The sequence below is a fragment of the Lonchura striata genome, chromosome 2 (genome assembly GCF_050655825.1).
Source record: "Lonchura striata isolate lonStrDom1 chromosome 2, ASM5065582v1, whole genome shotgun sequence".
NCBI lineage: Eukaryota > Metazoa > Chordata > Aves > Passeriformes > Estrildidae > Lonchura > Lonchura striata.
The window spans coordinates 114585221-114611678 of record NC_140704.1 but is presented as its reverse complement, the minus strand read 5'-3'; the positions used below and the strand labels follow the sequence as shown (position 1 = coordinate 114611678).

Sequence of the window (26458 nt, the reverse complement as noted above, 5' to 3'; positions counted from 1 at the left end):
CAACCGAGGTGACAGGCAGGGGAAACGTCCAATGGGGTGAGAGGGAGGGAGGGACCCCAGGGAGCAGCCTATCACCTGAGGCCCTGGTAGAACTCTCTGGGTGAAGGGGAGGGGCCTCAGAGTGATTGACAGGCCTGGGGGGGCCAGGGGAGGGACCCGGCAGGAATGAACCAATGGGGTACAGGGAGGGGTGACTGCAGACAGAGCGGGAGGAGAAGAAGGGAGGCCGGACCATTTAACATAAAGAGGGGGAGAGGGAGCAACCATAAGTGGGGGGGAACTTAAAACACACCCCAACATATTACTACTGCCACTACTGCTACTACTAATTGTAATGAAATGAGAGAGAGAGAAGGAGGAATAAAAACCAGGAAAGACATATGATGCCAAATAAAATTCCTCACCACCCACTGAATGATGCCCAACCCTCTGGTCAACTCCTCTCAGTTTATATACTGGGAATAATGCCCTGTGGTATGGAATATCCCTTTGGCCAGTTCACGTCAGCTGTCCTGGCCATGCTCCCTCCTGGCTTCTTGTACACCTGCTCGCTGGCAGAGCATGAGACCTGAAAAGTCCTTGATTTAGAGTAAGCACTACTTAGCAACAACCAAAACATCAGTGTGTTTTCAACATTATTCCCACACTAAATCCAAGCACAGCACTGTACCAGCTATCAGGAAGAAAAGTAACTATCCCAACCCAAACCAGGACGGGGTCATTCACAGGGTTACTGACTTCCATGTGGGAAAGGCAGGGAATATAGGAGGTCTCCTCAGTCAAATTTGAGTAACAAGGGCTTGGTATGGGGTCTCTAGTTGCCAACTATTTTCTGGAATATACTATGGAGCTACTATGTAATATCCTCATAGCTGAACAAATTACATTCGTCAATTTATCATATAAATGCTGTATTTTCCTCCCTCCTCTTAATATCCTTTGCTTGTTTTCTTATATACAAAAATGTTTAGCATGATTACACTCCTCACTAGGTGTGAGTGAAACAAATGGGAAGAGAATGAACTGCACGTATAATGTGAACCTTGCACCATGTTTGCTGACATGCCTCTTTCTACTTGCAGGATGAGAGTTCTATAGAAAGTGATGAGTTTGATATGAGCGACTCAACTAGAATGTCAGCTGTAAACTCTGACCTCAGCTCAAATCTGGAGGAGAGAATGCAAAGTCCTCAGAACCTCCAGGGCCAGCAGGATGGTAAGGCTCTCATTTTGTACAGAAAATGTGCCATCGCCTTTTCTTTTTTCCCAGTCTGTGCTTTCATTTAGAATTTGCTTTTCTTCATAGTGTGTTAGGTAATTTGAAATACATGTTCCCTTTATTTCAGCATGATGAAGAAGAAATTAGGGGTTTGGATTTTTTTTTTTTTTTTTTTTTCAGGTTAATTTATTTGTTGCTTAGGCAACAGGTGAGTGCTTAGACAACTATATGTTAAGTAGCATTATCTTGCTGTTTATATATATGTATGTGTAGTGTGACCCTGCAGAGGAATAAAAGGAAATGAAACTCAAACCTTTCTGAGGCAACCTAGAAAACTGAGAAAGTAGTTTTTACAAGGAGGGAGAGTAGTGTCACAGAAACTGGTTATTTGGGAGATAGGAACTGGAATGTGATATTCAGAAGAAAGGATGAAAACAACATATTCCTATGGAGAAGGAGAGGCAAAAGATGAGAAAACAATAAGCAGCATTGTACATTTGAATGTTAATTGTTTCTTTTTTACAACACAAAGCTACTTTCTGGTCAGAGATAAAACTGATTTACTTGGCCTTGAAGGTGCATAGGTATGTAATCTTTGGATTCAGCCCTTGTTATATAGCAAGTTAAATGAGTCTGGTTTGGAATGAACTTCTGAATTTCAGAGCTCACAAATAGTCTCTCTCCTACAGACTGTGACAGTGGCTCAGGAGTGGCACATGAATGCACAACACCCAAAGTGCAGGTCTATTCTATTGCCATTAGAAACAACACTTTGGAATTTTGTACTTGCTGCTTGGGAATTTCCTGATCATATGTGCCAAATCAGAAATGCTTTTTTATATTTCTCTTGAACACTAAATATATGGGATTTGATAGCAAGCCTGAATGCTTTGCACTTCATGCATCATGGTCAGTTGCTAGCTGGTAAGATATTTAGGTGCAATTGGGTGTGGTGAATAGTGGCTGATAGGACCCGGTGATGGGTTGAATCTTCATCTGGGTTGCTCTCCAAACAAAGGAAGGAGTAGGATGTCTGTGATAATTTGATAGGCCAGATTCTAACCACAAATGCCTTTTGTCTGAGTGTCCTCAAGCTATCACTTTTTGGTTTTTTTTTTAACTTTTAACTAATTTCTGTCTACATATGTTCACTAAAGGAGCAGTTCTGATGCACAAGATGTATGAAAAGATAGTTCACTTTTCTGTTGAAGTTTGACTTTTCACTGGGATAATATAGTAACACTGATAACTTAGATGTTTCAAGGATACTTAGGAAGGTGATTTTTTAATGTATCTGACTTTCACTGCAATACTATGCTGTAGAAGTTACACATATATAGTTTCATAATAATAATTGCATGCATGCTTATTTCTGAAATAAAAATTATAGCTCAGTACAGTAACCTGTGAAGAAATGCCTGTCATACATATCTTAACACCTGCTGCAACCAGATTCATGTGCCACATATAATCATATTAGACCCTAAGTATGAATGATAAAATGCTGCAAATCTGTCACTTGCTATTTTAAATGTATGGGAAGTAAATCCACTGTGGTCTTTGAACTTCAGACAGTGTGATCTTACAGTATGGCTTTAAATCTCACAACTTCCCTTCCTCCCAGATGGTACTTGCTCACCTTCCTAAGGCAATCCTATTTTTTGCTGTGTCTTCTGGCTAAAACATCTGCTGACAGAGAGATTTGAAATAGCCACTCTTCCTGCTTCATTGTTTCCTTTGCTAGCTGTTGTCAGGTAGCTAACATAAGTGTGGCTAGTTATAGCAACATTGCTCTTTCAGATGTGGGAGACGGGGCTGAAGGAGGAGCAGAAAGACATGAGAGAAGGTGGGGGATGAAGAAGGAGAGAAGGCAGGAAAAAAAGAAGATTGGAAGAAAATAGTATGAGATGTAGAGGAAGTTGGAACAGGAGGGAGGGAAAATAAAAAGGGAACTTTAATGAATTTAGCAGTACAATCTCTTCTGCTGTCATAGGCTGCATTGTAAAATTTTACAAATTTAATCCTTAATTATAGAGCACATGCACTGAAATAATGACCAAAGCATGAATCTGTGTCAAAAGTGATTCTTGATCCCTTCCCTCAAACATTCTGTATGTCTATGAAAGTTTATGTCAGCCACCACATTCAGCCTATAGATAAAGACACTTGACATTTGCCTCATTTGAAATGTGTTTGCTATATCCTGGCAGGTGAAAATTTGCTGTTGCATAAGGTCGGCTGTGCACATGCAGTTTGAAATGATGGGGTGGAATGGGACAGCACAGGTCTTCTGCTGCCTCAAGCATGCTCTCTTTGGGAGAATAACTTTTTAATGGGAATCATTAGGAAAACTGCTGCCTGGGGTGGAATAAGGACAGCTCCAGTATACCTAAAGGTGATGTGTTTAATCACTTTACTTACTTGGTTTTCCATGTGAAGTAGCACGTGAATATTTTGGGACATCCCCTGCTTTTTTTTTTTTTTTTGCCTTTTTTTTTTTTTTTTTTTTCCTATGGATTTAAGGAATGTAATAGTGAGCTGGGCCATGCTACTGAGGGATAGATGGAGGCTTCTTTTCCAGTTCAGTTTATCAGAGCATCAGAATGTTGACACTGTCTATGTAAAAGAAATATGATGCTTTCATAGCTTCATCCCTTGGGGCTGTACTTGCATCCTATCTAGACAGGCATTTTTCTTTGGGAGTCCATTACAGAGCTCATACTAGAAAATTTGACCTGAGGTTTCTCAGTGTGTTCCAGCCCAATACTGTGTCCTGTTTCTCACGGTTAGGTTGCTGGAACCTAAATAGAATAAAGGCAAGTATGAGAGCAACTCACAGTATCAGCTGAAAGCAATAGACTTCTAGTGCCAGAAATGCCATGGGAGGTGAGAAAAATGCTGAGGAGGAAGGGCACAGAGACAGAAGGTGCATATTCACTCAGAGTAGATGGTGCTGGTACTGCACAAAAGCCCTGGGCTCTGCAAGTGGACCAAGGCTTCATAATAGCTGTACTAAGCTAATTGGGTGGAAAGAGTACAGGGAATTAAGGAAGTAATGAAAAGAGTGGAGAGTTGGTGAATTGTATCCACAGTACTGAAGTTGCTGCAATACTACTAAGGACAATTCCCACTTTTAAATAACAGGGTCTTGAGTCACACCTGCTGGTGAATGGATGAAAATCCTGAGCACCCGCAGGGCTGCTGCAACGGTGGGGTAAGAGTTGGAAAAGGGCTGCTGCTCTTCCCTGGGGAGATGGAAAAGGAAAGGAGCTCTAAATTACAATTTGTTCATTCCCCAGCTGGGAATGGGGTATGGCTCTCTGCTTAGCTGTGTCTTAGAGGTGTTCTCTAGCAGCCAGCTGGATAATAGAGCTGCAAATTGCTCATGTGTTCCTTTCTATTTTGCTTGCCTCTTGCTTGCCCCTGTTTTCTTGCTTCCCTAGACATGACATAGTTCTGTGTCCTAAGCTGGTTCTTTGGAGTGAGCCCTATGTGTAACTCATCTGCAGGCAAAGCTCCAACTTGAGAGCTGTCTTTAATTCTCCTTTCTCTTAATAATGCTCTTGGGGCTCTGATGTTGCTGGATCAAACCCTTTTGCCCATCTCAGACCACAGATAGCAGGCAAGGTTTGTGAACTAAGTTGGAAATAAAGGAGCTTTTTTTTTTTTTTTTTTTTTTTTTTAAGTTAGTGGTTCAATCTGTTTTAAAAAAATGATTTTTGTAGTGAAAAGTGACCTCTAGATAGGCCTTCAAAAGAGCAGCAACAGCTTCTACCCTGAGTGAAAATAGGACTTTTGTTTCCCTTGCCTGTTAGCTTGAGCCCTGTGCAGAGCAGCTGGGTGTGTTTCTGTCCTTAGCGTGGTAGTGCATTAGTTACCAAGACATATATAGGGGGATGCTCTGATTAGAGGAAGTTAAGAGCATGTAGAAACCTAGAAGTGAGGAGAATTAAATATAAATTTGACATTGCATTTTTTTCTTGTTTGTTTTTTACTATGTGAGCTATCAAGTAAAAGTCAGGGATGAGTCTCTTTGACTGTAACTAAAACTGAAAGATGCAGGACTGATTAATTTTCAATATTTCTCACTGTACTGATGTATACCAAAACACACACACACACACACACACACACACACACACACACACACACACAAATATATATATTTATATATGTATATATGTATATATATATACACACACACACAACTACCTCTCACAGGCACTGTGTGGAGACATATGGAAGCTTACAGGAGCTAACCATGACAAAACATGTCAGAAGTCAACCTTTGACAGGGGTTGTGCTGCCCATTTAGATGTAGAGATTAATAGGCTTTTCCTGGTTGTATTTTTTCCAATTTATAAAAAATGGAGCAATAATATTTTTATGCAGTAGAGGATTATGTCTTTGAGTAGTTTGTGATCACTTGGATGGTGTCAGTTCTCTTTCCTTGGCATGTTCAAATTGCCACATTTTACACAATATAGATGTAGGAAACCTGACTGTTAACATTAACTATTCCTTTCACTCATTTGTGTTTGTGACAGATGCAAGTATTGGAGTCAGCCATCTAAATACCTGTTTTCTGCATCAAAGCTATAATCTCTACACAATGGCTTCACCTGAAATAAGTAACGTTAGCTGATTAAGTTGTCAAAACTGACTGTCTATGCAAGAGTGTAGACTTGCTGTTGATTTTTCTCTCTGAACAAAGTCCAAGCCAAGAGTTTATCCATCTTCTCGTTCAGAACTTGTTGTGCTGTTGTACTTCTTTCTGCTTTTGTCTTTATTCCACTGAAACCTGGACTGGACTCTCTGTCTTGAAACATTGACTTTTTTTTCTTCTAAAGCAATTCAAGGTCAAGATATATGAGTCCCAGCACCAACTGCAGGCCAAAGTGACGACAGATTGGTGAAAGGTCATAATGGAGTAAATTGTCTCTGCTGTTGACAATGTATTGGCCCTGCTCTTGATCTTGCGCAAAGTGAGGGGTAGCAAAGCCCCATGAGAGCAGATGATTTACAGCATTAAAATCCATTGCAACCTTTTTGCTAGTAATTAGAAATTTTCAGTGGAAATGTTATTTTTCATTAATTTACAAAATCAATTGACATCAAGAGGTATTGTGTTTTTAATTTTTGTTTAAGCACTGAAAGGTTTTACAAGTGTTCTTGTTCTGAATGAGGTCTAAGTCCACTTGACTTCAGCAAAGGCCCACTAAAGGTTAGCCAAACTGTTTGCAGACTTTAGATATCTTTTACTAAAAACCTTTACTTCTTTAGACTTCAAAACAAAGCACCTGATATTTCTGTGGTATATGGGATAGACTGAAATTACCACATGAAGTCATAAAGCCTTAATAAAAACACTAAAAATAAAATAAAAAGCAGTCTGTTGGTTTTCCTAGATGTCGTCTCATATACTTTTAGAAAACCTTTAATTTTAGGGACTTTTTATGTGACTGGTTTTATTTGCAATCTGTAGATCCATATCAATAAAGCTCAAATGCTACTGAAGTTGTTTATAATGCTTATACTTTATACAAGACATTGTATAGGCGAATTAATAAGCATTTTACTGTGAAGGAAAAGGTAATTTTTGCTCAACTCAATAGGGAAAGTTTGGGCTGATAAGAATGTTAACTTATAAAGAGGATAGAGAAAACATTACTATTTTTTTTCCTTTGGTGAAATGGCAGATCATTTAAAATTACATTTGAGCTAGGACCAGTCGATCTGACACTTTTGTGATATATTCAGACCTTCCAGTCTTGTTCAGACCACTGAAATTTGCAACATTTTGGGAAATGTCAGGTCTTACTCACTTTTTATCACTCAGAGTGAAACCATAAATACTAGTTTTCTGAAAGTGAAAATCTAAGATACCTGCCTGAGTCATGGCAGTGGAAAAGGAGCACAGATGTGACATGCAGAGGCAAAGGTCTCTTGTCTCTGCAGCTGTTAATCTGCCACCTTCTGCAATCACCAGCTTTCTTACTGAATAAAGCAAAAGACAGTGCAGTCACACATCTATGTTTCTGAGTAAGTCTATGGGCTGCACTGAAGTATGTCACAGATGTCAAAATCACAGAGGTTTCTTTAGACAGGTAGTTAGTTATAATATGTTGCTCTGTCTGAGAAAATCAGCGTCATCTTCACCTAGCAGAGTCAAAGTGTACCTGAGAAGCTGGCATGTGATGCTATTTTGCTTCAGTGGAGCTGCACCTGGAGTGATTTAGCTCATCAGATTTGGTTTGATGGATTATTATTTGTACAAACCAAAGTGGAAGATATCCCTGCTTATGGTGGGGGGGTGCAACCAAATGATCTTTAAAGGCTCTTCCACCCAAAACATTCTATGATTCTGTGATTTCAGAAAGAGGAGGAAAATGGTGGAACATGACCAGAAAGTCAGAGAGTTTTGTAAATCCAGTTTCAGGGTGTTTTAATGACTTCTTTAGAAATGATACCTTATCAGTGCAAAAGGCACTACAAGTGACACTGTAATGACGCTTGAGCAGTGCTGCAATGTCACTGGCAATGAATATTACTGAGCCTGGGCAAGAGCTTGAAATGTTGCTGCAGCTGCGTTAGAAACTTTCAGCCCTTAACATCGTTGAGGAGAGCTGGGTGGAATTTTCAGCAAATCAAGTATTTTAATGGACTGATTGCTGACAAGGCAGCTGCTGTGTGCATTGTCATCAGAATACTGAGCTGATACATGAGGCACTTCTATTGTATGAGAAATGAAAATCTTCCTTTGACTCTACACACAATTCAAATTTGTTCAGAATTAATCATCAGCCTTTCTCAATGGAGAGAACTCCTTCCTTCCTCCTGGACCTACCTAATCATACAGTGGTCTCAAACTGGGATTTAGACATGAGCACCCATCTCATTGAAGCATAGCAAATGGATTGCTTTTGTAACTGACTCTTTTAATATGTAGAGTTACTGTATTTATATTTACTAGTTGCAAGCATCTTGTGAGTTTGCTTTAGTGAATATTTCCCCCTTGCTCCATGTTACTTCTGTGTGTCTTATTCCATCTTATAATAACTTGTGGGATTCTTTTGATGTCTCTGTTTGTTTCTTATCTTATACTGTAATTTGCTTTAGAGACTAAAATATTATTAAACATGAATTATGCATTGAGCAGACTCTGCTAGAGTCTGAGTGGTCTGTTGCAACCAGAGAACAATCTCATTTCCCGCACCACCCTCCCAGCTGCACAACTGTCACTTTCTATTACGCTTGCCTTGAACAATTGAGTGTGGCTTGTAATGACAATAATTGCCTCAAAATTGTTTGTCATGTTTGCCTTGTTAGCAACAAACTACTAACTGTTGGTTACAATCAGGTTCTCTGCTATTGCTCCATAATTGCATCAGGGAATACTTGCAGCCAATAATAGCTGAGAAATTAGAATTATCTTTTCACAAGTAATGCTAAAATGCTTGCAGACCATTCACTCTATTCACAGCCACTCGTTTTTACATCAGCAATTTACTGGTAAGTGAAGCCTGCCCCTGTGTAAAAGGCTAGCTGCAGACCTGTGTCCTTTTGCATCTTCAGAACAGTTGTGTTAGTGTTGTACATGTCCTGTAACAATAGGTATTTAACTTTGGCAATATTACTGCCCATCAAGATATCTCTTCCTTATGAACGTAGTGTAGAAGGCAGTCGGCTTTTGATTCAGTGTGCAAATCCCTGTAACTAAGCTTAGCTGGATTTCTGAAAGTGTTGTTTGGTTTGGGTCAATATTCTTTGGGTTTTCCCCTATATTAGCATATCTCAGGCTGTTGCCTCTTATTTCTCTTTAACATCAAATAAAAGGAGGGGCATTCTGCTACAGAGATTTAGTTTTGCTTTCCAGTAAAGGCACTTTATCCATTTTATCCTTTCATATATACCAATTGACTTTAGCAGAGGCTATGTGCACAGATTGCTTGATTTAATTTGTCTACTTTCTTATAGTAGAGGCAAGAGTGGTTTTTTCATAATTACTGTTAAAATCCATGCTAGGCATTGACTTCCTTTTTTTTTTTTCCTATTACATATACCATGGAATAACATAATTGAGCATTTTTTTCAGGAAAAGGAATGTAAAAGAATGTGCTTTAAAGAAATTTAATTTAGCCATTGATTCTTCACTGTGTTATATTTTAATTAAGGAAGCTGTTAATTTTTTTTTTTTTAACAGGAAATTCCCTGGAGACATTGGGCTGTCTTTTTGAAAGACATTTTTAATAGAAATTTCTTTGAAGCATTTATTGTTTGATAAAATATTTGTAATGCTGAATGTTGAAAATTATTAGTATTTTTTTAACCAAATGAAAATAGTTTGATTACAATAAAAAATTTGTATTTTTTCATTAATATAGTATTTCGTAATAGCAAACCACATAGGAAGAGGTTATATATATTTTCCTGAGATTTGTGAAGAGGTGTTTTCAAATAATTGGTTTAATGTTGCTAGATAGTCACTATATTTGTTGTCCTGAGGCAGAGGGATGTGCCATCTCTGGCACTTCTCAATAACAGGATGGAATAAAAGATGCAATCATCCTGAAAGTTTCAGGATAGGCTGAACTCCAGTGGGGTTCTCCAAGTATTCCTGAACACCGATAGCCTGGTTTGTGAGAAAGATAGTAGAGTTGTTTTGCAGACTGACTGGAGACAGAAAGATACAAGAACAATTAGATTTTAGCATTAACAACAGGTTAGAATACAGCTTGATTTGTTTTACAGTTTTTTTAGCGCTTGGCTGGTTAAGCCTGCTGGGAAGTGTGTCAGGCTCAGGCAGTCTCTCCAGTGCTGCATGCCATGTGGACACTGAACAGTTCTGACCACTGCAGGAGCAGCCTTCCAGACTGACAGACAGACTGACAGACTTCAGAAGCTATTCAGAGCCACTCTGGGAAAAGATGTGGAGGAGTACTCTATTTAATTGTCTTTGTTGGCTCTACTATGTGTAATGCTGAGAAACCACTTCAGAACCTCAGTTGTAAACACTGGCATTACTAATAGAATAAATTAAGATAAAAGCTAAATTTATGTAATATACAACTTTCAGACTTAAGTGCACAGAACTGAAAAAAATTGATGCCTTATATCAGCTCCAAGAATCTTTTCTCCACTTTCATCAGGACACTGGCCTTGCAGTCAGAATGTGACTTTCCAGCAGAAAGATTGCCTTGAGACCAGTCTCTACTGCAGAGGTTCCTGCTTATGGGGATAGTTCCATCATTGTGTTTGAAGTCCTTCCTCATTGCTTCAGTTTAACTTCAGTGTTTTACAAGCTTCCTTTCTTGTGACATAAATCCAGGAGTCAGTTTAATCCATCTCTGGAGGACTAGTGACTGCTTCTACTGAACTTCTAACTGTTCTGATATCCTGTGTGCTTTCCTGGGTAGTGTTCCCTAAGCAGAAGGCAGAGTAATCCTTGTTAATAACTATCCAAGATCCCTGCTAAACTGTTAAGCTTTTGTAAAATTAGTAATTCCCTCTAACTGGAAGGTTGGGTTCAAATCTCTATGCTTAGCTTTTTGTACTCTGAAATCTGTATTTTGTGCAAGTGTAGACATTGGCAAGGGGATGTAAACAATATCATAAACCAGGAAAAAAACCCATGTGTTTCACCAGCAGCTTTTAAATAAGGCAATAGTAATTGATACTTTTGGGGAATAATTGATTAGAAAATTTGATTTTTTGCTTTGAGAAACTGTAATAAAACCATAATATCAAGAGACTAATCTTAAGAGTGATAATTGCTATTACTAATTTAATAGGAAAAGAAATTAGGAGATGCAAACTGGGAATATTTTTTTTCCTTTGCAAAAGCAATATAGAGAGATGACATTTCAGTTACACAAAATTACTCTTCCAAGAAGAACCAAAAAATGAAGTATAATAAAATTTTAATGACTTAACTGGCAAATTTGTACAGTGAGTTTGTTATGTCACACTATTTAAGTGTCTCATGAATGGTTGTTCTGAGGGGAGCTGATGCTGCAAGCTGTCAAAGAGAGAATGGAAAGACAGAACTACATGATGTGGGAACTCAATGTGAATTCCTTGGAGTGGAAGAAATAAGCTCTCTTCAAAAGGAGGTGGTGCAAATAGTGAGAGCAGCAGTGTGGTCTAAAGAGCTAGAAAGTAAATGGAACCAACTAGTGCTTTCAAATGAGTTTTTAAAAAGTCTTCTTGCATGTGTATAAAGAAGCTATAATTCTTAGCAATAGTCTTTGAGTAGTTTTTAGGTCTGCATACATCTTCTAGGATTTGTCTGTTAAAAAACAGTTGCTAAAAGATTTAAAAAATATATCCCTTCATCTTTTAATTATATTCCTCTGAGATAACTGTCCAAGGATTGTATTTGTATCAGAAGTTTAAAAGAACTTTGACTTTTAGTGACTTAGTTTTTAGATATTTTATCCAGCGTGATCATCTCCAAAATATATTGATGCAATGAAAATCTTACTGAAATAAGTAATGAGAATTTCTATGAGCTCCAGTGGAGACAAAGTTTCAGCCTGCATGTTTTCATAATAGGTACTCTGTAGCTGAACGAATTCTGAAGTAGTTAATATGGGCACTGAAATTGCTGTCTTTTGAATTAAATCATCAGTGCAATTTATGCAGTGATGATAAGTTTTAATTCAGCAAGTCAGCCAAGCTCTGTCTGTTCCTGTATCTTCATTTCTTCTTTTTGCTACTTTTCTGCAGTTCTGTACTAGTTGTATGTGCTCTCTAGGAACTGTTCATCTTAGATTCCTGAAGCAGTATATAATCCCTGATTATTCCTGTAAGACTGCAGTCATAGACTTGCAGTTGTACATATTATTATATCTTCTGCAAATATGTCTTACTTTAATTAAAGGAATGGATATTGTAAAGCCTCTTGGCAAGGACAAATATTTTTCTCTTCTCTGAACCATCTATTCTGCAGTGTGCTTACATTCACACCCTGGACAAAGCAGGGCCTAAAATGCTTGTTCTAGAAGTTGAAGAAATGGTGGTGACAGCATTTAAAGGTAAATGGCACAGGTAGATTTCAAAGAGTTAAACAGCAGCCTGGCCAAGTTTCTCATAATAATTCAAGAAAGAGTGTTCCATGGTGATCCTTGAAATTAATTATTTCCATTGGCATTGTGAAGTGTTGATTTCAATAGAAGTTTTCTTAAATGCAGCTTTTCAAAGGAAAGGGTAGACATGGTAAAACTATTATTTTTCTGAAAAACAATTTTTCCCCACCTAGGAAACTATACACTTCTAGTCTTTTATAGGCAGCTCTGACACTTTCATGGCCACACAGAAGAACAGGGTTTTTTGAGAACTTCTACTGCATGGATAATTTACTTAGGGAGGTAATGGTAGCCTATTTGTCCTTTCTGTTTCTTAAAACCCCTTCCAATGTAATGCCTGGTTTAGAATAGTGCAGTTCATAGAATCAGGGAATTATAGAATCATAGAATCATGGACTTACAGAATTGTAGAATTGTAGAATCATAGAATTGTAGAATAAGCTGAGTTGGAAGGGACCATCAGGATCATAGAGTCCAACTCTTGACCCTGCACAGGACACCTCAAGGGCCACATCCTGTGCCTGAAAACATTGCCCAAATACTTCTCAAACTCTGTCAGGCTTGGTGCTGTGATCACTGCCCTGGGCAGCCTGTTCCAGTACCCAAACAGTCTCTTGGCAAAGAACCTTTTCCTGATACACAGACTGAACTGACTAAGCTTCACACCTTGCGTCCTGTCACTGGGCACAAGAGAGAAGAGATCGCTACCTGCCTCTCTGCTTTCCCTCACTAGGAAGTTGCAGACTGCAGTGTCTCGGTCTCCTCCAGGCTGAACAAACTAAGTGACCTCAGGCACTCCTCATAAGACTTCCCTTCAAGGCCCTTCACCATCTTCGAGGCTCTCCTTCGAATGTGCTTAAATAAAGTCTTTTTTTATATTGTGGTGCCCAAAATTACACACAATATTCATGGTGAGGGCACCCCAGTGCAGAGCAGAGAGGGACAATCCCCTCCTCTGCCCAATGTTCTGCCTGATGCCCCACAGGACAGGGTTGGCTCTCCTGGCTGCCAGGGCACTGCTGGCTCATTATCAACTTGCCAGTGACCAGGACCCCCAGGTCCCTTTCTGTGGCACTGCTTTCCAGCCTCTTATTCCCCAGTCAGTACACACAACCAGGATTGCCTTATCCCAAATGCAAGTCAACAGTCCGAGTGGCAATTTTCTTCAGTTTATGGCTTTTTGTTTTTTCTTTAGGCTAGCTTTGTGGCCTTCTAGTGCACCTGCTGTTTATTGTAGATGCTTGATGTGAGCCTCTGTGAGTAGAAAAGAATTCTGCAATATGGTTTTGGGGAAAAAGACAACAGGCATGCCCCAAGTCTGGCATGTCCCAATTGCGTATACTGTAATGGAACAGCAGCCCTTTGCTTTTTATCTGAAATATGTTGTAGGACTGTGCTATTTGTAATCTGGCGAAGTCCTGGGCATGAGCAGACTGGCCAGAAAGATCCCAGGCTTAACTGATCATCCAGTACACACATACAAGGGGACAGCTAGCATACCAGTGTCTGTGGTTCTTTTAATGTGTTGGCAGATAGAAGAGAAATAACTATTTAGTTTTAACAGTTTCTGCCTTGCTGAATGAATTTCTCTTAATAATAAGGAGTTTCTTTAAAGATATTTTTGTCTTGTGGGTCAGGAAGAAATCTAGTCTCCCATGCTGTCTGACTACCTCTTGGGAATACTGTAATTAGCTACACTTTGAACCTCAATGAAAAACAAGGAGAAACCACTTTCTGGACTCCTCCATTATTCCTGCTCAGAGTGAAAACTGTCTGCCTTCAGCACCCTTCAAGGCAGGAAAATGTTACTTATTCTATTTTCATATGTGAGTATGAGGTGGATGCATTTCCATTCGTTTCTCCCTGTCTGTACACACAGATGTGAACTGAAATCAGTTCTGAGAAAAAATCCAGAGAGTAGAGGATTAGAAAGTCTGTGTAGGGAGTTGCTGAGATTGAACTGTAGTCTGGCTCTCCCTTCTGAAATGCCCACTTTCCTACTCAGTTTGGATTTGGCAAACTTTGTCAGTGTACACTTGATCCTGACTTCAAAATAATTTGTGATGATATTAAGCAGCATTGAGCCTCACACAGATCCCGGTGGGACCCCACTTCTGGTAGGTACCAGTTTGAAAAGGAGCTGTCACCACCATCCTTTGGGTGTACCCTGTTTGCCAGATCCCCACCCCCCACAGGAACCACATGTCTGTGGGTCATACCACATCACTCTGTCCAGAAGGAAGCTGTGGGTAAACATGTCAAAAGCCTTGGAGAAATGCAGGTAGACAATGCCCACCTTGTCCTATAGCAAGTGAACAGGTTACTTTGTTGTAGAAAGTGATAAAGGCTGTCCAGTACGATGTGTTCTTGTGCCTTTTCTCAATCACATGCTTCATCTGACTTATGATAGCCCCTAGGAGGATTTGTTCCATAATATTCAGTCCCAGGGACTGAAGTAAGACTGATGTGCCTATAACTTCCTGAATACTCCTGTAAAATCTTCTTGTAGGTGGGAGTGGAGTTAGTGTTCTGCCAGTCTCTTGGGATGTCCCGGGATCTCCAAGGCTTCTCAAAGATTATAGAGAGCAGATTCACAACAATGTCACCCAGGTCTCCTAATAACACCCTTGGGTGGATACTTAATAGTATTTCCTGTAATAGTTCCCACACCAAATCTTCCTCTACAGTAAGTGGGACTGTGTTTGCATCGACCTGTATTTTTGTTCCCAAGGCCAGGCCCAACAGTGCAGACAAAGACAGGAAAGGAAAGTCTTGGGAACCCCGGTGTTGCAGCATAATTTGTGACTAATTCACCTTTTCTGTTTAACAGAGGACCAGTATTTTCCTTCTGTTTCTGCTTGTTGTTTATGTACTTGAAGAACACTTTCTTGTGGTGACATATCTTGCTTTCTTGTTCTGATGTGCATGGTAAAAGTTTTGTTTGAATGTGTTCAAGTGTATCACAAAGTGTGTGCCATCTATACCAGCTTATTTTTATCTATTCAGCAGAGGCAGCAGTGAGAAACAGCAGATGTCAGTATCTGTAGCTCCTATCAGAATATTACAGGTTATATCTGATGGACAGCAGTAGCTAAAACAATTCAACAGCACATTCTTCCTCCAGGGATGAAACAACAAAAATAAATGTGGATGGCTGTCTCTTGTACAAGTAGGTTCCATATATATATATATATATATATATATGTACATATGTATGTATATGTATGTACATATGTATGTATATGTGTATATATATGTATGTATATGTATATGTATATGTATATGTATATGTATATACATATATTCATGCAAAAATAAATATGAATCCAGAGTGAAGCTCTGTCCACCCTTCAAAGTGTTCTTCTGTTACAGGACAGGGCAGGCTTAGGGGCTTCTTCTCAGAGCCATTTGCAGTGGTGCTTTGTAGGGTAGGCCAGAGACTGAGTGGAGAAGACTTGTGTGACAATCCACCTGGAATGCTGTGTGCAGCTCCAGGATCCTCAGTACAAAAAAGATGAGTACTTGTTAGATTTGCTCCTAAGGAAGGCCACAAGAATTGTCAGAGGGATAGAAAAACACTTCTGTGAGGACAAGCTGAGGGAGCTGGGACTGTTCCTCCTGAAGAAGAAAAGCCTCTGGAAAGATCTTAATGGAGCCTTTCAATATTTAAAGATTGTGTATAGGAAAGAGATGGAGAGACTTTTTTCCAAGGCCTACAGTGACAGGACCAGAGTAATAGTTTTAAAATGGAGGAGGATAGGTTTTAGATTGGACATGAGAAAGATTTTTTTTTTCTTTATGATGAAGGCAGTGAAGCACTGGAAAAGGTTGTCCAGAGAAACTGTGAATGCCCCATCCCTGGAAATGTTCAGGGCCACATTGGATGGAGCTTTGAGCAAGCTGGTCTAGTTGAAGGTGTTCATGCTCATGCAAGAGTTGAAAAATGAGACTGGTCTCAATGTCTATTCCAACTCAAACCACCCTTTATTTCTCTGATTGCACTAATCAAGAGCACATACACTCCAGCTTATAAGACCTCTGTCGTAAAAGAAAGGAGACTTCTGGACCATTTCAGGTGGAAAATATTTTTTCCTGCCATACCTGTCTGGGCAACCAACAAGGTAGCAGCATCATGAAAGGTCCCAAAATTGAAGAGTGGGTTGAATAATTTAAAGCTGGATATTCGTGTTACTGGAATATGATCAGGAGGTGTTTCCTTCCTCCTACCACCTTTCATTTGTCTGCCTTTGTTGTTAAAAGGCTTTTGTCCCCTGCTATCATTTAAACATCAAGACAGTTTGAGAAGGAAATTAATTCTGGAGTAAAAAAAATTGTGCATTGGTGTCAGGTGATAAGGAACATTTTTTTTCACAAGTTAATGTAGTTTTTGAGGAAGAATGCTGAGGCTTTTTTGTCTGTAAGGTGTGGATTTTAGCAGGAGAGAAATAGTTTTTGTAATAATCCTTAGTTCTCAGTCTAAGGAAAACTGAAACACTTCTCCTCAATACTTCATCTTTGCTTATTTGCCAGCTGAAAGTATGTCATGGGAAAGGAGAATGTTAGTAAAGGAAAGGGTGCTGTGTTTTAAAGACTTGTCCTTTGAGGAGAATGGACCAGTGTAGAGCAAATGGAAAAGTAGCCTAGCTTCATGCTTGTTTCTGGCTTGGATTCTGAGTATGAGATGAGAAAGTCCGTTTTAGCAGCTAGGAAAAGCAGTTTTCCAAAGAATTGTCTTTTGGACAGGAAGAGAGTCAGCAGTGATGGCCTTGGCAGAGGCATAAGTGGTAGTCAGACCTCTGGCTCCTATAGAGAGGTGGCAGAAGAGGGAGAACTCTCTATTGGTACCTTTTAAACTACTGCTCTTGGTGAAGTTTTGCTATTTCTATTCTAGTTATTCCCTGAAGAAGGTGTTTAAAAGAGTATTACTTGCCAGTGTGTGAAAGGAAAACACCAGTGCAGGCAAATTTGGATGTCTTGCATCATACTCTCAGTGGGCTTACATTGGTTTATAGCAAATGAGGTCCTAACCTTTTTTAAACAGAAGTATTTTTTTCTGTTTACAATACTGATTTCTGTGACAGCTGATAGTTGTTGGTGTATCACTGTAAGTATGAAAAATACAATCTTCACTTCATTAATTATTAGCACAATATATCAGCCCAAAGTGCAGTGGAAATAAAGCAAACCTACTGATGTCCACTCGCTATCTATTTTCATCTTCAAATGGTCAAGAAACCACATAAATGTTTGTGGTAAACACTTGTATAATTTCAGTATAACAAAATCTGTCTTGGAATACCAGTAAGTCAGTAACATGGCATAAGTGATGTGCCTTATTATATTGTCTGTGTTCCAAAAGAGATGCTGTCACCTCTTCCACCCACCCTCTGCATGTGGAGTATCTTTTCAAAGCAATCTGAGAGTTTTTGCCTATGCATTTTAAGCTGAAGGTCTGATTCAGTAGTTTTATTGTTCAAAGTAGTAGTACTAAAGGAAGCCTTTTTAATTGGAAGCATTTGAAGGAATATTACCATCTTTGTTAAATGTACTCATCCATACAACAAGAGTGACAGCTTTTCCAGTGACTCAGAGTATCATTAATCCAGAAGGTTTAGAGCTATTAGCAGAGATAGCACAGATCAGGAAGGTTGCTCTCCCATCTCCCTAGATACATCAGAAGACTAGTGGAGCTGTGGAAATATGAGGCAAGACAAGATGGGTCTTCTGTCAGAGGAAGGGGCTTGGACAGATGAAGAATGTCTGTTGCTTTGTGTCACAGCAATATATGTATTATTTAGAAGCTGGAGGTATCAGAAGTTGCATCATGACTGAAGAAGCAGTATGACTGAAGACCAGAACATACCTTGCACCATCCAAAATAAAGAAAACAGAAAAATCCAAAACATATGTTTTAATAAATTCAATTTCCAGTTTGATGATGCTGAAATTTATTGATGGCTGTTAAGTAATGCGTTCCTGGAACTCTAGTGAATGGGTAAAGAGGAGGAAGGACATTACTGTAATGTTCCTTTCATGAGAGTGAAGAGAGATGATAGAGGATTTTTGGCAACTACAAGCTCTGTTGGGAGTAAGATGTAGAATTAGTGGAAAAAATTCCACCTTAAATCTAAATTACACCTTAAATGAAATGTGACCAGTTTTTGGAAAGGAAGTATGGAGCACTGAAAATGTTTGTATTTGTTTTGTTTTTTCCCCTGGATGTGCACACTGACTCAGCACTGAATATATTTATAATTTTTTTTTCTTTCAAAAAATGCATTCCTTTGATATTAAAGAGGAACAGCTTTTACACTAAGACAGAACACTGGAAGATATTTTAAGATCCACCTACATCTTGTGAGATAGTCTTTACTACTCTAAATTAGATTCCCTAAACATGTCAAATATAAGGATGAGTAGAACATATGGATTGGCCAAAGGTATCTGAAGTAGGAGCCTTTTTCCCTGCCTGCTACAGCTCAGCCTGAGGTGTGACAGGCACTGTTAGGGACACATTCATGCAGGAAGGATAGGCTATAGCTTCCTCTCTGCTAAGAGCTAGCTGACTACATGACATGATTACATAAAGAGCCATAGGAAAGCTGAGTTGCTCATGTTCCCAAGGTAGGGCTGAGGCCTTTCTTTTGGGTTTCTTCTTATAGCTGTATGAATCTGGTGCAGGTAAGCTTTTGCAGATAAACAAAAAGTGAATTCCTTTGTTCTTGCTATAAATATGGTCATCAATGAACCGTTTTAAAGTCTTTGTCTAAAAAAAGTAGTTTAAATTTGAGCCCTGGTTCTAGGTCTTTATTAGCCAGTGTTGGGGCCTCATGGATTGCACATCCACCTCTTCAGCCAAAATGAGTTTTAAGTGAGTTGGAAAGTACTGATGAACCCTGCAACATGGAGAGGACTTTAGCAGCTGAGATAATATTAGATGGTTTCACCAGTTACTGTGATTCCAAATTTTCAGTTTGCTGCAGGGTCTGCCTTGGGCTGGAGTCCCCTCAGGATCAGCTGAGTGCAGAAAAATGCCTCAAACACATAGCCTTTCCTTATTATTTCTCACAAGGGGGCTGCTGACACTCTGACCCTTGTTCCATTTCAGGACTAATTCAAACACATGTGGAAGTGGGCTCAAATTTTATCCATTTCCATTGAGTTTGCCACTTCCTATTGACTTCACACTGAGGTAGAGGCACCTGTGTTGCACAGTTGGATGGAGCTGGTCCCTGTTGTGTGGGCTCTCACTGCTTGTTTCCAAAGAAACTAACCAGGAACATACAGGAAGAGCTGAAGGCTGTACAGGAGGGCTGGCTCTCTGAGAAACTCTGGGAGGAGCAGGATAAGAATAGGAATTTTAATTGATTAAATGACCGATTCCATGTTTCATTTCGCAGGACATATGAAGAATCCTCTGAGCTGTAAGCACGTCTCATTTATGCACAGTATATCTCCTGGGTTTGGAGGAGAAAGGAACATACTGTTTTAATAGAGATTAAAGAATAATAAACAGTGCACAGGTTGCTCAGCTAAACTTCTCATTAATAAGTTTGACTATGTCTTTAAGAAAAGAGTTTATTTGCTCAGCTAAACTTATAATTAACAAGTTCGGCTACATCCTTAAGAAAAGACTTGATCTGACAATGAAAAGCAATCATCCTATCTGAATAGACAACTGTTGGACATAGACTGCCAAGAGTGTGTCTGCTGACCTTTTTGAAAATATGAATGCTTAGCTGCAAATGTTTTAAACTTGTTCTTTCTGAACTGCCCAACCTATGGTAAACAGTCAAGAATAGGTTCAATGAGTATATGCTGGAAGATATTCCTTGAGGGGAGAGATTTTTGCACTGGCCTAATATTTTACACCACTGCATTTCCCTGTGTGTGCTCATATCTCTTTGGACTCATTTCCTCAGTTCAAATCTGCCTTTGTTAAGTAAGCTTTCCATTCTTTAAAAAAAACCCTATTGGAGGTTAAAGGTTCACCTTTTTGACAGTGTTGGATTTTCTGTCTTAGTGTACACAAATATGTGCAAAATTATGAATAGAATATATTTTCTAGATACTGTTTATGTTCTAAATATATACACGTGGTGCAAAATCATGTTTTTGTGACAATTTTAAGTTGTGAAAATCACTTTGACACAAAGGTCCATCAGAAGGCAGTAGATTTCATGCACAGGTGGACAAAATTGTCTTTTAAATAAGAATCAACTTTTCAGATTGCTCATGTGATTTATTATTTTTTCACCAGCCTATGAAAGAGACCACACAGAAATCTGTTGAACAATTTTGACTAAGAGTTTTTTGGATTTAGTGTGAAGGTGTAGTGCTATGTGAGGGAGACTGCTACTCTGAATCTGAAGTAAATCTGAAAGAAATAGTATGAAAAAGCTAACTAAAGTGGAGTCTTAAATGGGCAAGTGGGAGGCCCTCAGGCAATGAGAATTTGATTTTAATACTGCTTTCTTACTAATACTGTATGAGTCTAGGTTTTTATTCTTAGGAGATAAACCCCCTTGATTCCCTGTGAGAAGAAGATAGTTAATACCATCTGTAAAAGCCATTAAGTGTTTGTTAGGCATAGATATGACAAAAAGCCTTTTAACTAGTCACATGGGCAGGAAGGATAAGATAGCTAATATTCAGATATATTCATATAGATTGTCCTCTTTGCCTTTCTGGATTTTGTGGAATGGAAAATCTCATTCTTTCTTATTGAGCAGTGTGGGAAAGATAAAAACTGTAAATCTATACCCAAGCTCCTGAACTGCATTTCAGATGATGTAGGGGAATGTAATATCATGACAAAAACTTTAAATAAGCAAATTAAATGAGCAAAAGCTTCAACTTTAGAGCTGAGTGTCCCTTTTCCAAGCATCAGATCTGTGTCTTTGAGATTGCATTAAGCTAATGTAGACTGATTTTTCAAAGGTCATTGAGGCTTACCCTTTACTGGTTCCTTTACTAAATCACCACAAGGGATCCTATCTATTTTACTATTGCTGATAGGCACTGCAATATGACAGTTTAACCAAAATGAATGAAAGATCATTAAACAGGATATTTTACTAAATACTGACAGTGTCTGGCTCTACATATGACAATGTCTGGCCCTCTTGCTTGGAGTCATGGCCAGCTACAGCATGTGCCAGTGTCCTCCTGTCCCACAGCTCCCAGTCAAGACTGGGGATGGTCTCAATCCCTCTGCAGAGCAGTTTTGCCTCGCAGGTCTGAGGTCTCTCCAAACAGAGTGTGTGGGCAGAGTGAGGCCTCTTGCCCTGGCTGGGGAGCCATGAAGTGCTTCCCTGTTCCTTTTAAGACTCAGTTTCTAAATAGGTTCCTCAGAATGTTGGGCAAATATTTATGAATTAATCTTGGAAAATTTTAAAGCATCCACTGCTGATTCAGATTTGGGGTTTGATGACTAAATTTACAAACATATTTAGTTGTGTAATTTTTCTAAAATCAATGAGAGCCAGATCTCTATCTACGCATTGTGTAAGAGTTGTGAAATTATGCAGGCATTAACTATGGGTTAATAACACTAATAACATTTTTCTGCAGTTTTTCTTTTGTGGATTTTCTCTTATTCTGTTTTCTGAAAAACATATTTGTATTTTAAATCATAATGTAACCATCAATTACTGTAATAGCCACTAGAGGTCTACTGATATCAAAATTCCACCAACATCAATTATTTCTGCAAGTATTAAAAATGTTTCATCCAAAAGAAAAAGCTTATTATTAAATATAGTTTGCTTTGTGAGGTGTAACATTTAAATTATCTGAATTTTTAACCTCTTAGAGTTGTTTTTAATTAAGTCATATTTAACTGAAGTAGGGAGGGGTTGAAATGTAAAACTCACAACTGAAAAGTGACTTAGGAGATTGCCAAATATATTCACACAAATAAGTATATTAAAATGTAATTCACTGGATAGAATATATTTTTTAATTGTTAACCTTAAAGCAAACAATGTTTTAATGAAATTGTTCTACAATTAGTGGCCTCCTATGGCATTATTAAATTCTACAGATTATTTTGATTTTTTGGAAAATAAATCAATCTTCAAACCTTATTTTAAGTGACTGTAGTATGATACCTTGTAAATTTCTAACAGCAAGTGGGAGCTAGATTTTACTGCATTTCCTTTAGGTCTAATTATTCATCACGAGAACAGGAATATACTCAGTAGGACAAAAGAGATAAAAAGTAACATTAAGGACGTTTTTCTGGTGACTTCCCCACCGGGTGACAAATACTTCTCGGTCAAAATAAATACAAAACCAAAAGCAAACAAAATGAGTAAATTGCAGTTCCCTGTGATTCATTACCTAGAGTTTGTAGGGATTCAAGCTGGAGCATGAGAAGATCACTTTGAGATCTAGCTAATGGTTAGAGTTAAACATGACTGTCTCTTCCTACTCAGCACCATGTTCTTACATCCTTTCTGTTGTGGCCTAACAACACATGGAACAGTAGCCTGTGAGTTTCAGAAGTGTAAGACTCCTCAGATCTCATCTAATGGTACTTCCTGTGTCTGACAAGTGAAGATACTGTGGTTTTTGCCTTTTTATTTAAAGAAGGTGGTATCACAGGCAGTGTCACAAAAGCAAGCTGCAAAGGATACAAACAAGGCCTGATTCAGAACATTTGTAAATCTTTCCTGACATGTACTTAAATTATTAAAAGTATTAGGTGCTTTGTTGAACTGGGATACATCTTAGTAGAAATATTTATTGCATATTGTGTGAGTATTGAATTTTGTAGTGCAATATTGTTTGTTTTCTGACTGTATTGTGACTGCTGTATTCCCCCAGTTCTTAGCCTCACACTGTCTCTTGCCTTGTGCATAGTTTTCCTCACTCACTGAAGGATGAGGGCTGTGACAGTGTAGTTACTTCAGTTATTTCTTTACCTCTGGCTTCTTTTCTCTGCAAGAGGATGAGGAGTCAAATGGCAGTTCATTAGCACTTGCTATGCTCACTGCTATCTCAGTAGTAGAAGTCAGTAGCTTATGGCTGGTAGCTAAGGTAAAGGAAAATCTACAAAGTCTGTCTCTTTGCTCAGAATATTTATTATAATGGGAAAAAATCTGATGGACGCATCTGTCAACCTTGATATTTATGAAGGTGTCCAGACCTGCCTCTTACTAGTGTAAATTTACAAGTGCACACCTTACAAGTGTAAATGTCCACTTTGTACATAAGTCATGCCCAAGATAGTTCTCACTTATTGTCCTTTGTGGAAATATTTAATTTCTTTTCTCTTCAGTTTAAAGAGGAAATACCACATGAAGAGGGCAAAGCTTTCCTTAAGAAAGACCAGTGAAATTAGTTCTTTTAAGAATATCCTTGCTTTCTTTATTGGACTGTTGGAGAATAAGTAAGTCCTTTGCATGAAAGGAAAATAGCAGATTCATTCAAGACATTTCTAAGAGGTGTCTCTCTGCAGGAGTATGGAGTGAGCCAGCATCCCATCAGAGATTCTTCTGAGAGAGCAGGTGGTGGAGCTGCTCCACCCTTTCTAGGGGTTCAGGGGAAGAGTAGTGTGAAGTTGCTGTCACGACTCCAAAGAAGTCTTTTCAATAAAGCTGGTTAGAGTAAAACAGATTTAGCCAGAGTAGCTGGGAAAAGGGTTCATTGTCCAGCCTTTTCTCATAGCTCCTTGATGAAAAATTATTTTTATCTGTTTTCCTCTAGCTGAAAACTACAGATAATTATAATCATTATTACTGTTATTAATGTTATCCTCATCATCATCTCTCTTAATAGTCCCCAGAAACTCTTCTGGTGCTAGGTCCTCATGCAGACTTTGTGATGACTGTAGCTTCTGTACAACCCCAAGTTGTTTCTAAAGTTCTGGGAAACAGGCAAAATACTGTGACTGTCTGGCTTTCCTCCTGAACATCCCATACTCAAGGCGAATGAATGCTGAAAAATGATTAGTGTGAGGGACAGAAAAGACACAAGATATATCATGGGCATGGACTATTATGTTTTTCATATTTAAGTAAAAGCAGATGTAAGCTATGTGAGGCTAATGGGGCATTACTTACAGTGTCTCAATGTAGCAAAACTAATGGGAACATTTTTCTTCTTAGCTCTAAAATACTGTGTTTAAATGGAATTATATGGCAGAAAGGGTGGAGCCAGCATGGCATTTTCTCCAGATGTTTGAATTCCTAGTTATTCTTTCACCAGAGCTGGTGATTCATCTCTTCAAAGCTTTATTCCCTGTGTCTATGTCAGCAGTATTGTGAACACTTTGACAGTTTCATTTTTGTTTCTGCAAGTAATGGGTTTAGGGGGAAAAAAGAATATTTGGACTAGGAAAATGCACCTTACTATCCTTTTTCCCCTGGGTAGAATGGGGTAAATTTCCATCCTCTGGCTTCCTTTCTCTGCAAGAAGAGGATGAGGAGTCAAATGGCAGTTCATTAGCACTTGCTATGCCCACTACTATCTCAGACTGGGACTTCTGCCAGAAACAAAGGCATTAGAAGCAGATGAGAGGAATACTGTTCACTGCAAGAAACCCAACCCTTTCTCAAGCTGGCAGATACAGAATTATAGAATTTGTTGGAAAAGATCATTGAGTCCAGCACTGCCAAGTACACCACTAAATCATGTCCCTTAAGTGCCCCATCTATATTTCTTTTAAATACTCAACTATTTCCCTGGGCAGCCTGTTCCAATGCTTGACAACCCTTTGTGTGAAGAAATTGTTCCTCTGTAACTCCCCTCGCACAACCTGAGGCCATTTCCTCTTGTCCTGTCATTTGTTACCTGGAAGGAAAGACTGACCCTCACATGGCTACAACCTCCTTTCATCTAGTTGTAGAGAGTGATAAGCCTTCTTTTCTCCAGGCTAAACCACCCCAGCTCCCTCAGTCAGTCCTCAAAAGATTTGTGCTTCAGAGCTGTCACCAGTTCTATTGCCCTTTCTGGATTCACTCCAGCACCTCAATGTCTTTCTGGGAGTGAGATGCCCAAAATGGTACTTAGCATTGGAGGTGTGGTTCCTCCAGTCCTGAGTACAGAGGCACAATCACTCTCCTCATCCTGCTGGGCCACACTATTGCTGATGCAGGCCAGGATGCCACTGGCCTTCTTGGCCACCTGAGCACACGCCAGCTCATGTCCAGTTGGCTGTTGACCACCACCCCCATGTCCTTTTCCATTGGGTCACTTTCCAGCCACTCTTCCCCCAGCCTGTGGAGATGCTTGGGTTTGTTGTGACCCAGGAGCAGGACCCAGCACCTGGCCTTGTTGAACCTCACACCATTGGCCTCAGCCCATTGATCCAGCCTGTCCAGATCCCCATGCAGAGCTTTCCTGCCCTCTGGCAGATCAACACTCCCACCCAACTTGGTGTTGTCTATGAACACACTGACAGGCCACTTGATTGCTTTGTCCAAATCATCAAGAAAGATATTAAACAGGACTGGCCCCAGTACTGAACCCTTGGGAAGATCACTGGTGACTGGTTGCCCCATGGATGTATCTCCCTCACCACCACTCTCTAGGCTTTCTGGCCATTAAGCCAATTTTTTACACTGAATTGTGTACCCCTCCAAGCCATGAGCAGATAGATTGTCTGCAAGAATGCTGTGGTGTGGCAGCACTCTGGCCACAGAGGGAAACAGACACTTTCCCAGAATGATGCCTGGGAAAGTCTGTGAGAAGATCAGAGAAAAGAATGAGAACCAGTTCTTATCTTAACTTGCTGCACTTGGTATTGTGAACATGTGGAATGTGTTCTGGAGTTTTGTTTACCAAAGGGTGGTTTCTTAATTAGCCAACGGTGATGGTGTTTTAAGTGAAGGACCAATTAGGCCATGTGTAGCGAACTAGGATATAAAAGATAAAGAAAATTGATCAGCCTTCTGTAAATGCATGGAGTCTATGTAACTTATTACCTGGCTGGGGGGCCTGTTGCACTGTCATTGTGGTAGCCAGTATTGAAAGGTTCACTGAAGTCCAGGTAAACAACATCCACAGCCTTTTCCTCAGTAAGCATGTTATTTTTCCTCCAGTAAGCATGTCACATTATCAAGGAAAGATATTTTGTCAGTCAAACAGCACCTGCCTGTCCTTAATCCATGCTGACTGGGTCTGATCCCTTGGTTGTTCTGTATGTG

General features: G+C 39.3%; 1 protein-coding gene across 5 annotated transcripts in view; it reads left to right on the top strand.

Annotated features, from left to right (window-relative positions):
• The window catches only part of NOL4 (nucleolar protein 4), a 194274-nt gene that overhangs the window by 50466 nt on the left and 117350 nt on the right, over positions 1-26458 (top strand). For all 5 annotated transcript variants that reach the window (XM_085572069.1, XM_077783765.2, XM_077783766.2 and 2 more), the window contains exon 5: positions 1083-1215. In XM_085572069.1, coding sequence (XP_085428195.1) covers positions 1083-1215 — 133 coding nt within the window. The remainder of the gene's footprint in view (positions 1-1082; positions 1216-26458) is intronic.